The sequence below is a fragment of the Mobula birostris genome, chromosome 5, assembly GCF_030028105.1.
Source record: "Mobula birostris isolate sMobBir1 chromosome 5, sMobBir1.hap1, whole genome shotgun sequence".
NCBI lineage: Eukaryota > Metazoa > Chordata > Chondrichthyes > Myliobatiformes > Myliobatidae > Mobula > Mobula birostris.
Window position 1 is genome coordinate 91,779,828 of NC_092374.1, and position 12,328 is coordinate 91,792,155.

At 48.0% G+C, this 12,328-nt stretch overlaps 1 protein-coding gene across 1 annotated transcript; it reads right to left on the reverse strand.

The window, feature by feature from the left end:
- Nucleotides 1–1,101: 1,101 nt before the first annotated feature.
- lamtor4 (late endosomal/lysosomal adaptor, MAPK and MTOR activator 4) lies at nucleotides 1,102–8,136 on the reverse strand. The gene is made up of 4 exons (XM_072258418.1): nucleotides 8,034–8,136; nucleotides 6,509–6,589; nucleotides 5,062–5,179; nucleotides 1,102–1,474 (listed from the first exon to the last, which is right to left on the reverse strand). The coding sequence occupies exons 1-4, from the start codon at nucleotides 8,034–8,036 to the stop codon at nucleotides 1,377–1,379; spliced, it is 300 nt and encodes a 99-aa protein (XP_072114519.1). The 5' UTR covers nucleotides 8,037–8,136; the 3' UTR covers nucleotides 1,102–1,376.
- Nucleotides 8,137–12,328: the final 4,192 nt, after the last annotated feature.

Below are 12,328 nucleotides of genomic sequence, written 5' to 3' on the forward strand. Positions count from 1 at the left end.
AGTGGTAGACAACTTAGAACGGAGTTGAGGAAAAACTTTTTCATACAGAGGGTTGTGGTTCTGTGGAATGCTCTGTCTCAGAAGGCAGTGGACGCCAATTCTCTGGATTCTTTCAAAAAAGAGTTCGATAGAGCTCTTAAAGATAGTGAAGTGAAGGGATATGGGGAGAAGGCAGGAACGAGGTACTGATTGTGGATGATCAGCCATGATCACAGTGAATGGTGGTGCTGGCTCGAAGGGCTGAATGGCCTACTCCTGCATCTATTGTCTATTGTATTTGCCTTCCTCACCACCGACTCAACCTGCAAGTTAACCTTTAGGAAATCCTGCATGAGGACTCCCAAGTCCCTTTGTTCCGTGTTTAGAAAATAGTATACACCTTTAACCATTCTCCCAAAGTGCATGACCACACACTTCCTGACAATGTATTCTACCTGCACTTCTCTGCCCTTTCTCCTAATCTGTCTAAGTCCTTCTGCCAAATCCCTGCTTCCTGAACACCACATGCCCTTCTATTTATCTTTGTATCATCTACAAAGCTGGCCACAAAGCCATCAATTTCCCTCATTCAGACCATGAATATATAATGTGAAAAGAACTGGTCGCAATACTGATCTCTGTGAAATACCACTAGCCACTAGTATCTGACCAAGAAAGGCCCCCTTTATTCCCACTCGTTGCCTCTTGGCAGTCAGCCAGTCTTCTATCTCTCACACACACAATCATACACTCAGATGCAGACACACGCATACACACTCTCAATGCTGGAGATCGGGACCCTGGAGCCACTGAGCTGTGCTCCCTTCACGAACCAGTCAGCACACCAGGTGGCCTAGAAGCTGCTGCCATGCTCAGATTGACCCAACAGCCAGACTCCCAGGATGATGGCCCAACACCCCTCTCATTCTCCTGGGCGAAGCTGCAGGCACACATTCCAGATCTTCCGCCTTCCCGTGCAATCTCCTGACACCTCCCCAGTGACGGGAACCAGACGACGCAAATGAGTGTGTGCCACAAGAGGTTTATTTCAATCCAACAGACAGGAGCAAAGCAGATTCAACAGTCCACCTGCACATTCTAAATTTGCACCGTCCTCCTCTTCTCCCCCTCCATTCCATCCCCCCCCCACCCCATGCCCAAAACCTGCTTCATTCATCAACTGAAAATCCAGACAGAAAAAAATAAATTGCAGGCTCGACAGTCCGAAGATTTTGTTTTGTAGGTGAAGAGGGAAGGTGATTGTCGAACAAAGTAGGAGCCAGGGATTTTGCTACCCAGATCCATGGAGGGGGAGAGTCGGAGGCAGTGAGAAGGAGCTGGAGGCTTCCCGAGGGGAGATAGTTCTGTTTCCGAGGGTGTGACAACGAGAAACCAACTCACACCTCCAAGGCCTCGTGAGGGTTGTTCTGCCTTTTCACCACAAACACCTTCTGCCCAGAGATGGTCGCCATGTAGGTGTGCTCACCAAACACCACTGAAAAGTGCAAACACAACGTTAGAGGGACTATTGGCAATGAAAATCCTGTCTTGCACACAGATCAAATCATCATACAGTGGACGGAAACAATAATAATGCACAGGTGCAACGAACACACACAAAGATGCTGGAGCAACTCAGCAGGTCAGACAGCATCTACGGAGGGGAAGAAACATTTGATAGACCTTCATTGAGAGTAGAGACCATTAGATATTGGAGCAGAATTAGGCCATTTGGCCCATCGAGTCTGCTCTGTCATTTCATCATGGCTGATCTATTTCCCTCTCAGCCCCAATCTCCTGCCTTCTCCCCATATCCCTTCATGCCCTGACTAATCAAGAATCTATCAACCACTACGTAAACTATACCCAATGACATGGCCTCCTCAGCTGCCTACAGCAACAAATTCCACAGATGCACCACCCTCTGGCTAACGAAATTCCTCATCTCTTTTCTAAATGGATGTCCCTGTAAACTGAGGCTGTCCCCTCTGGTCTTAGACTCCCTCCCTAGGAAACATCCTCTCCACATCCACTCTATGGTGACCTTTCAACATTCCATAGGTTTCAATGAAACCCCCTTCATTCTTCTGAATTCTAGTGAATACAGGCCCAGAGCCATCAAACACTCCTCGTATGACAAGCAATTAAATCCTAGATTCACCCTCGTGAACTTCTTTTGAACCCTTTCCATTGTCAGCACATCCTTTCTTAGATAAAGTGTCACAGCAACAGAGAAGGTACAGGCAGACAATGAGGTACAAGGGGCATAACGAGGTGGATTATGAGGTCAAGAGTGCATCTTATCGTTCAATAGAATAGACGAGAACGGAAAAGCAAGGACGTAATGCTGAGACTTTATAAGGCGTTACTCTGACGACATTTGGAATATTGTGAGCAATTTTGAGCCCTGCATCTCAGGGAATAAGAGGGTCCAGAGATAGTTTACGAGAACGATCCCGGGAATGAAAGGTTTAACGTGTGAGGAGCTTTTGTTGTTTCTGAGCCGTACTCAACAGAGTTCAGCACATCTCACTGAAACTCCCAGGTACTGAAAGGGCTGAGTAGAGTGGATGTGGACAGGAGGTCTCTATCAGTTGCAGAGTCTAATCCGAGGGCACGGCCTCATAATATAGGGATGTCACATTAGAACTCAGACCAGGAGGAATTACTTTAGCCAGAGGGCAGTGAATCTGTGGAATTCATTGCCATAAACAGCTATTAGGGCAAAGTCAATGGGTGTATTTAAGACAGAGATTCTTTTTTTTAATACTTTATTTACAATTTAGTTTTACAAAGACAAAATAAATTGAAGATGTTCAAAACAATACAAAGGAAATATAGCAACACACATAAAAGTTGCTGGTGAACACAGCAGGCCAGGCAGCATCTCTAGGAAAAGGTACAGTTAACGTTTTGGGCCGAGACCCTTCGTCAGGACTAACTGAAAGAAGAGCTAGTAAGAGATTTGAAAGTGGGGGGGGAGGGAGAGATCCAAAATGATAGGAGAAGACAGGAGGGGGAGGGATGGAGCCAAGAGCTGGACAGGTGATTGGCAAAGGGGATATGAGAGGATCATGGGACAGGAGGCCCAGGGGGAAAGAAAAGGGGGAGGGGGAAGCCCAGAGGATGGGCAAGGGGTATAGTGAGAGGGACAGAGGGAGAAAAAGGAAAGAGAGAGAAAGAATGTGTGTATATAAATAAATAATGGATGGGGTACGAGGGGGAGGTGGGGCATTAGCAGAAGTTTCAGAAGTCAACTTGAAGTTTGTTGCTTCAAATTCCAGCATCTGCAGATTTCCTCGTGTGTGCGTAAAGGAAATACAGCTCCAAGTGGAGCAGAGACAAAACAAATCAAGACTAAAAAAAAACAAAAAGACTGCCAGACAATTTACAGGATTACAAAAGTAAACTTTCAGACAAAGAGTTGACACAATAGTGACATCACAGAAGCAATGTACAGTAAAATGAATAAAGGAATCCGGTTAGCCACCACACCCACTCATGAGACTAGACAGGTCAAGTTTCACTATGTATGTGAGGTAATATGACACGGAGCCAGTAAGGGTCCCCATATTCTCTCAAATGTATTCTGTGCATTGGGTTTGTGCAGACGCAGTCTTTCCATTTGTATAATCGACAACATCTCCCTGAGCCAGTGTGCGAAGCTGGGTGGAGTAGTCGACTTCCAGGTCAGAAGAGTAAGTTTCTTAGCCACCACCATTCCTAGACGCAGAGCAATCTGCACGTCGTGCGGCAACTCAAGAGTCTCTGCAGAGCATCCAAAGATGGCGAGGTCGTGATTGGGCTGAATATCTCTAGAAAAGGCTTTTGAGAGACACTCAAAAATTGCAGTCCAAAAGTTGTATAATGTAGGGCAAAACCAGAAAAGATGTGCTAGTGACCCGTCAGCAGAGTGGCACTTGTCGCACTCTGGAGACGCAGATGGGAAGATGCGATTCAGTTTTGTTTTTGAATCATGGAATCTATGCATCACCTTGTACTGGATTAACCTGTAGCGTGAATTAATAGAACAACAGTGAACCCGGGACATTGCCTCCTCCCAAAGTTCCGCTGATATGTCTGAGTTCAAGTCCCTGGCCCAGGATTCCCTAATAAAATCTGTAGAAAACAAAGCAGTAAAGCAATTCACAAATTTTGATATTAACTGTTTGGAGTCTGGAGGGAGGAAGAGGTTTTCAAGAAAGGGATGGGTGGTGGAAGTAGACTCGAAGTGTGGGCACTTTTCCTTAACGTAGTGTCTGACTTGGAGATAGCGAAAAAAAAATGTGAACTTGGAAGGTTAAACTTAGTGCTTAATTGTGTGAATGATGCAAACTGGCCATCGATGTACAGATCTAAGAAAGTTTTGATACCCCTCTCTCTCCAGACTGCAAACACCCCATCTAATTGTCCAGGCTTGAATGAATGGTTGTGACAAATGGGAGCGTGTATGGAAACACTGGGAGTTTGGTGAGCCACTTTTATCTGGTTTAATATTCGTAAAGAATTCTTTAAGGTAAAGTTTTGTTGGATTAGCTTGTCTGTTGAGGCATAAGTGGAAAGCAGAAGAGCAGGAAGTGAAGAATATTTAACAACAGAGTCTTCCAGCTGTAGCCATGAAGGTTTTTCTTGGGTCTCAGCACCTCCACATTTCCAGTATGTAAGAGCCCTGGAGGTAGCTGCCCAGTAGTAATGTTTGAAAATTGGCAGACTAAGACCGCCCTTCTTAAGAGGTTTGTGTAGGTGAGCCTTAGATATCCTGTATGATTTGTAGCCCCACACAAAGGGCAATATGATAGAGTCAAGTTTCTTGAAAAAGGATGCATTTACATATATAGGCAGGCAGATTTTGAAAAAGATATTTTCCAAAAGACAGAGACTGAGATTCTTGATCGGTGGTTGGGGGGAGAAGAGCGATGGTGAGGAAGGGGTTGAGAACAAAAATCGACAAAGATTGAATGGTGAAGCAGGTTATGGGCAAACGGTCTAATTCTGCTCTCATCCAAGGGAAACCCCTTTGTCGGTGCCCTCTGCCGCTGCCGCTCCGCATTCCAGAAAGGACAGGGCCTCTGCTTCGCTCACCTGACATTCTCTTGAAGGAGGGGTTGGTATTGCTGTTCACACAGAGCTTGACAGCGGTCTGTATCATTCGCATCATCACCCAGGCAGTGTGCTCGTCGTTCTCCAGCTCCCCTGCCGACTGTACAAAGGGCCCAGTTACACCACCATCTGCAATCGTCACACCTTCCACACCAGCAGGCGAGGGAAATTCCATGCGTCCCCAACCGCCTCACCAGCTTTACAGATGCACCACAGAACGCACCCTATCCGGGCACATCACAGCTAGATATGGCGACTACTCGGCTCGAGACGACAAGAAACTGCAAAGCTGTGGACACAGCTCACGGAAATCAACCTGCCCTCCGTGGACTCCGTCTACACATCCCACTGCCTCGGTAAAGCAGCCAGCGTAATCAAAGACCCTTACCCACCCTGGGCATTCTCTCTTCTCCCCCCTCCTGTTGGAGAAGCAACACACACAAAATGCTGGAGGAACTCAGTAGGTCAGGCAGCATCTATACAGAGGAATAAACTGTCAACGCTTCCTCAGGACCTGAGCTACCTAAGCCTGAAAGTGTTTACCGCCAAGTTCAAGGACAGTTCTATCCCGCTGGGATCATACGCTCTCACGGTAAAAGATGAACGCGCGATCTTCTAATCTATTTCAATCATAGCCTTCGCACTTTATCTGTCTCCACTGCACTTTCCGTGTAACCGTAATACTAGAATTCTGTGTTTTGTTTTCTTGTGTTACCTCGTGCACTGCTTTCCTGCCCCAGCACATCCTTGGGCAGTGCTGGTTGCTGAGAGAAAACAATGTACTTCACTGTGAGTTTCTATCTACATGTGACAAATAAGGTCAATAAGCTCAACCTAACCTTTCAAGGACTCCACAACTATATACTCTATGTGTGTATATATGTAATAAACCTGATTCTGATTCCCACTGTGTTGGTTGTTGATGTAAATAACACATTTCACTGGAGTTTTCACTGTACATGTGACACATAAATCTAATCTCCAACTCTAGAGAGCCAAGCCACCTTGCTCTCTGACCAGTGACTTCCTCTGCTATTGTCCTGGGACAATAGGACGCTGGAGCAGAATTAGGCCAATCACATCTGCTTTATTATCCTTCTCAACCTCAATCCCTTGCCTTCTCCCCATTATCTTTCACACCCTTACTAATCAAGAACCCATCAGCATCCACTTTTATATATTCAATGACTTAGTCCGGACTTACAGAGAGCACCCCAACTTCACTGAGTATCAGGTAGCCCAGTAACTCGTGTTTAGCCCTCCCATCTCCAGAAATTACAGAAAGCACCCCATCCTCGCTGAGGACCAGATAGCCCAGCACCTCATGTTTAACCCTCCCATCTCCCAATCTTACTGAGTGCACCCCATGCTCACTGAGTATCAGATAGCCCAGCAGCTCGTGTTTAACCCTTCCATCGCCCGGACTTACAGAGAGCACCCCATCCTCGCTGAGGACCAGATAGCCCAGCTGATCCGGAATCCTCTCCAACCCTTGAGTCAAAGCGGACGTCTGGGGAAAACAGAAAAGCAACAGAAGCTGTGTGAGAGAGCGGGGCTGTTGGCTGTTGACTGTTAAACGTAGGGTTGGACATCTGGACCCTGGAGGAAATGCAGTGGCAAGCATCTTCCCAGCATTATTGCATCAAATGACGAACTAAAATCATACAAACTAATATGCACTTGGAATTTTTGCTTCTAATTGTGTTCATCCTTGGAAAAATGTGTATTATTTATTTTTAATTTATGATTTCCTTGTTGAATACTCTTTGAAATCTGGACAGCCTACAGATTACAAATACTGAGCTGAACTGAATATGCCTGGACTTTTCGATTTTGTGTTTTATATTATGTGTTTTGTTTTGGTTGATGTTTGCGCAAATTGTAGGTTTGCACATGGGGGGCGGGAATTTATGTTTATTTTCTTTGCAAACAACAGGAATTCTGCAGATGCTGGAAATTCAAGCAACACACATCAAAGTTGCTGATGAACGCAGCAGGCCAGGCAGCATCTGTAGGAAGAGGTGCCTGGCCTGCTGCGTTCACCAGCAACTTTGATGTGTGTTGCTTTATTTTCTTTGAATGGGTTCCATGGTGTTTCTTTGTTTCATGACTGTCTGTGGGAAGACAAATCTCAGGGTTGTATACTGCACACACACTTTAATAATAAATATACTTTAAATCTTTGAATGGGCCAGAAATGCTGCTTTTCACTACACCTGTCACAAGATATAGAACAGAATTAGGCCATTCAGCCCATCCAGTCTGTTCTGCCGTTCCATCATCCCTCTCAACGCCATTCACCTGTCTTCTCCCCGAAACCTTTAACACTTTGATTAATCAAGAACCAACCAACCTCCACTTTAAATATACCCAACGATAGGGCCTGCATTGTAAACCCGACCATATCTGATGTCGTGTGCCTGTGATGACACTGCAAGACAGCCTGTGCATACATGTAGTTGTGCAGATGATGGTCAACAAACAAAATGCTGGGGAAACTCAGCAGGTTGAGCAGCATCAGTTAAGGGAAATGAAGAGTCGACATTTCGAGTCTCGGCCTGAAACGTCCGCTGTTTATGACTCTCCGTAGATGTTGCCTGACCTGCTGTGTTCCTCCAGCATTTTCAGTGCGTTGCTCAAAATTTCCAGCCTCTGCAGCCTGCCTTTTGTCACGATAAACCTGTGCATGCGGGAGACAGGCTGATGCCGCCCCTGCATTCATTAGGAAGTGAACACTGCCAGCCCACAGCAGGATTTCGACTTTGCAAACCGGGCGAAAAGGCCAAGTCCCGGTCACTCCGTGCCCTCTGACCCCTGGAGTCGGGCCCGGTCACCAGGGAGCTCGACCTCCGACCTCCCACCTCCCTCAAGGCTCATGAACCGCCGTGACAACGCGCCAGGTCCGGGTCGCCCACCGGACCCTCCCCCCAGTTGCCCAAATCCGACCCACTTACCATCGCCGTCGCCTTTCCCCCCTCCCGAAACGCAGCCTCAATCACCTGACTCCTATCCCAGCCCTGCCCCTGGCCCCGATTGATTGGCTGCAACCGGGAGCCGGGTCTATGTTCCTATTGGGTAACTACGATGCCGCTTATCTTTGTTCCGCATCCGCCCCGCTCCCTCGTCAACTGATTCCACCTCCCCGCTCTCTAATTGATTAACTGAGACCTAGGTCATCCTTCTTCCTCGCACCGATTCGCCACAAGTTCCAGAGCTGCTGTACTCCTATTGGCCCTAAATCTGTTATCTGATTCGCTGCGACTCGAACACTTCGGAACTTCCATTGGTTCACTGGGGGAATCGGTCAGCCCTCGTTTTATTCCTAGCATTTGGCTATTGTCATTGGTCCATTTAGACGTCGTTCATTCGTCTTCCTTGCCCGCCCCCGTCTCGTCTGATTTGTTTTCTTTGTCGCAGTGTCTGAAGGCCTATTTGCTTATTTATACGTCAATCATTCTTCATCCTCCGTTGATTGATAGTCGAGGCAAACTCTTGTGATTACAAAAAATGGAATTAATACAAATACAATATACTATAAAATATATATGAACCTGAAAACAAATGTTCAAAGCGCACTTATTATCAATGTATGCATTCTATATACAACTTTGAGGTTAGTCTCCTTACAGTCAGCCTCAAACTGAAGAAACCCATGAAAAGACTGTCCAACACCCAATGTGCAAAAAAAACGTGCAAACAATCAAAGATCACGGAAGTGAGTCCACAGCTGCGAAGCCAGTATTCACCGCAACCTCAGCCAATCCAGTAGCCCATTTAGAAACATAGAAAAGCCACAGCACAGTACAGGCCCTTCAGCCCAAAGAGTTGTGTCGAACATGTCCCTACCTAAGAAATTACTGGGCTTACCTATAGCCCTCTATTTTACTAAGCTCCATGTACCTATCTAAAAGTCTTTTAAAAGACCCTATCATATCCACCTCTACCACCGTTGCTGGCAGCCTATTCCATAAACTCACCACTCTCTGAGTAAAAAACTTAGCCCTGACATCTCCTCTGTACCTGCTCCCCAGCACCTTAAACTTGTGTCCTCTTGTGGCAACTATTTCAGCCCTGGGAAAAAGCCTCTGACTATCCACACGATCAATGCCTCTCATTATCTTGAACACCTCTATCAGGTCACCTCTCATCCTCCGTCACTCCAAGGAGAAAAGGCCGAGTTCACTCAACCAGTTCTCATAAGGCATGCTCCCCAATCCAGGCAACACCCTTGTAAATCTCCTCTGCACCCTTTCTTTGGTTTCCACATCCTTCCTGTAGTGAGACGACCACTACATTTGTTGCTAGCCACAGCCTCAGTTCAGAGCAACGAGTAAACCATGAGGAGCAGTGAGCTGAACTGGCCTGACCCTCCCTTCTAGTCCTGACACTCTGATCATTTCAATCCGGCCCGGCACTTAAATCGCCCAAACCTCGATTTGTTCCTGGCCCATGGGCTCGGGCTCTCCCGCCTGATTTAGCCCATACCTGACCTTTCCAATTTGGCCTGGCACAAACCTCGGGTCTGCTCTCACTCTCTGGCCCAGGCCCAGACTCTACCTTGCATCACTTCTGCCGGACAAAGCTGCCTCCAAGTCTGCTCCAGTAACGGCCAAGCAGTGGCTCACTGCCGCTCTCAGGCCCGGGCCCCTCCGCCTCGATCTGGCACTTCAGCTTTGTTCAACTCGTTCTGGTCGCCACGTTATAAGAAGGATCTGGAGAGAGTGCAGAAGTGGTTCACCAGGATAATGCCTGGATTACAGAGCATAAGAGATGTAAGGAGAAAGTGGACTAAGATAGATTATTTTCTCTAGAGCATCAGAGGCTGAAGGAGGACTTAATAGAAATGTACGTAATTATGAGAGATAGTCAGGATACTTCTGGTATAAGATGGCGCTGCTTAAGACGGACGATAATTTACTGGCGGTTCTTAAAGCAAGAAATACTTCATTAAACACTTCACTTTATTAAACACTTTTTTGTGGAAAATTGTGGTAAACTATGACTGCAAACAATAAACAGGCAATCGAAGGCAAGGCTGACTCGAGGGTCGAGGCTTGTGGTTGTCTTCCAAAGCTGGAGCGAGGTCAAGGCAGGTTCAAGCAGAAGTAGTCCGAGTGAGGTCAAGATATGGTTGGGGCGGGCGAAGCGGAGCAGAGCCTATCCACCTAAACCACAAGGGAGGCCGATTTGCGAAGGTTGGGTGGGGCCCAGGCCCAGAGCATATCAATGTGACAAGGGATGACCCAGTGTTTGGTCGGTTTGAACACAAGGCCGGGTGGATTGAAAAGGCAGGGTGTCGGGACCAGAGGCGACGGTCGTGCCAGTTGCTCCGTGAGGTTCACTCCTCTCTCTGTGGCACTGAGGCTGAGGCTGCGGCCTGCTCTGCCTGCAAGCTCCGCTGTGTGATGAACTGAGGCTGAGGCTGTGGCCTGCTCTGCCTGCAAGCTCCGCTGTGTGATGAACTGAGGCTGAGGCTGCGGCCTGCTCTGCCTGCAAGCTCCACTGTGTGATGAACTGAGGCCGAGGCTGCGGCCTGCTCTGCCTGCAAGCTCCACTGTGTGATGAACTGAGGCCGAGGCTGTGGCCTGTTCTGCCTGCTCCAGGGTTTGTGTCTACAGGTTTCTTGTTTTGTGGCTGCCTGTAAGGAGACAAATTTCATGGTTATATAATTTAAACATACATAACATGTGTCTCCAATGGTAGAAATATCTCACACTAGTGGGACAGCACTTACGGAAGATGGGGAAAGCATAAAGGAGCTGTACAAGGGAAGTTTTTGTTTCTCACAGAGAACATGGGTGCCTGGAGAGCACAGTCAGGGATGGTGGTGGAGGCAGATATGATAATGGTGTCTAAGTAAACACATGAATATGCAGACAACGGAGAGATATGGACCACATCCTGTCTTCTGAGGAACAGAGTACAGCCTGTCCAATTTCTCCCTATAATACCCCTGAGTGAATCAACTTGCACTCAATACCTGCATGCTGAAGGGATTGATTGTGGACTTCAAGAAGGAGAAGAGGGGAGAGCACACAGCAGCTCCCGTTGAGGGCTCAGTGGTAGAAGTGGCGAGCAGCGTCAAGTTGCTGCATCTCGAAGGCCCTGTCCTGGACCCACAGCAGCTCTGCGCCTTTGGAAGGCTGAGAAGGTTTGCTCTCCCACCCGAGACTCTGGCAAATGTCTACAGACGTACGGTGGAGAGCATCCTGGCTCATTGTGGAGGCTCCAAGGCAAAGGATCGCATGAGGTTGCAGTCAGCTAGCGCAACCCTCCCAGCATCGAGGACATCTTCCTTCAGTCATAAGTTTGCTTCTTTAAGTTTGTTGTAGCCGAGGTTGGTAGTGGGGAAAGGCTCCCACTACCTATTAAATGCTTCCAGTGGTGTGCACCTCCAGTAGCCTCTGACAACCACGTCCAGCTCTTGGCCTTCACGTGCAGCTCAGCTCCTGAGCCCAGCGGAACCATTTCTACTGGCAGGAGAAGAGGCAATGGCGGGTTACTAGCACCTTAAAACCAGTCATTTCGGGCAGATGGGCCTCGACAACCGTGGTTGGCAGGTCACCCGGGAGGAGGAAAACTCTGATCAAAAACCTCAGCTGCCTTGTGGCTCACGGAGAAGGCTTCGGGAGCAAACCCCAAGGAAAATCCGGAGCTGGAGTCCCAAAGGCAGTCCTACGTTGAGTTCAACGCAGACTGGCAACTCCTGTGATGCTGTTGGTGCTAAACTCTGCTGTTCCTTGGGGTTCAGCTTGCTCTCAGTATTTTACTGCCCTGGCTTGTATATCACGAGGATGCAAATCCACGGTTGACCCTGGTCAACAGAGGCCTCAACATCTGGAGCAACAAAAAATCTGGTGGTTAAACTCCTCGGGCCAGCCTGCATCTGCGGGAGGAAAGGAATTTTTACTCCTCCCCCACCCTCTCCACTTTTTCCATTCCCCGTTCTGGTGGCCCTCTTCCCCTGCCCCCTCTCAGGACCTACTGTATCACCTCCCTCTGGTCCTCTCCTATCAGATTCCTTCTTCTTCAGCCCTTTAACTTTTCCACCTATCACCTCGCAGCTTCTGAGTTCAGCCACCCATGTTCCCTCTCACCTGGTCTCAGCTGCCAGCTTGTACTCCTTCCCCGCCCCCGTCCATTCTTATTCCTGGTTCCCGACCCCTTCCCTGCCAGTCCTGATGAAGGGTCTCAGCCCGGACCCCTCCGGTGATGCTGCCGGACCTGCTCATTTCCTCCAGCATCTCGT

Bases quoted from the DNA above. Each gene is read 5' to 3' on its own strand.
- lamtor4 (XM_072258418.1), bottom strand. The intron at 5,180-6,508 runs GTAAGTCCGGGC...CCCTTTGTACAG, and splicing joins GCGAGGATGGGGTGCTCTCT to TCGGCAGGGGAGCTGGAGAA. The intron at 1,475-5,061 runs GTGAGCGAAGCA...TGCACTTTTCAG, and splicing joins CTCCTTCAAGAGAATGTCAG to TGGTGTTTGGTGAGCACACC.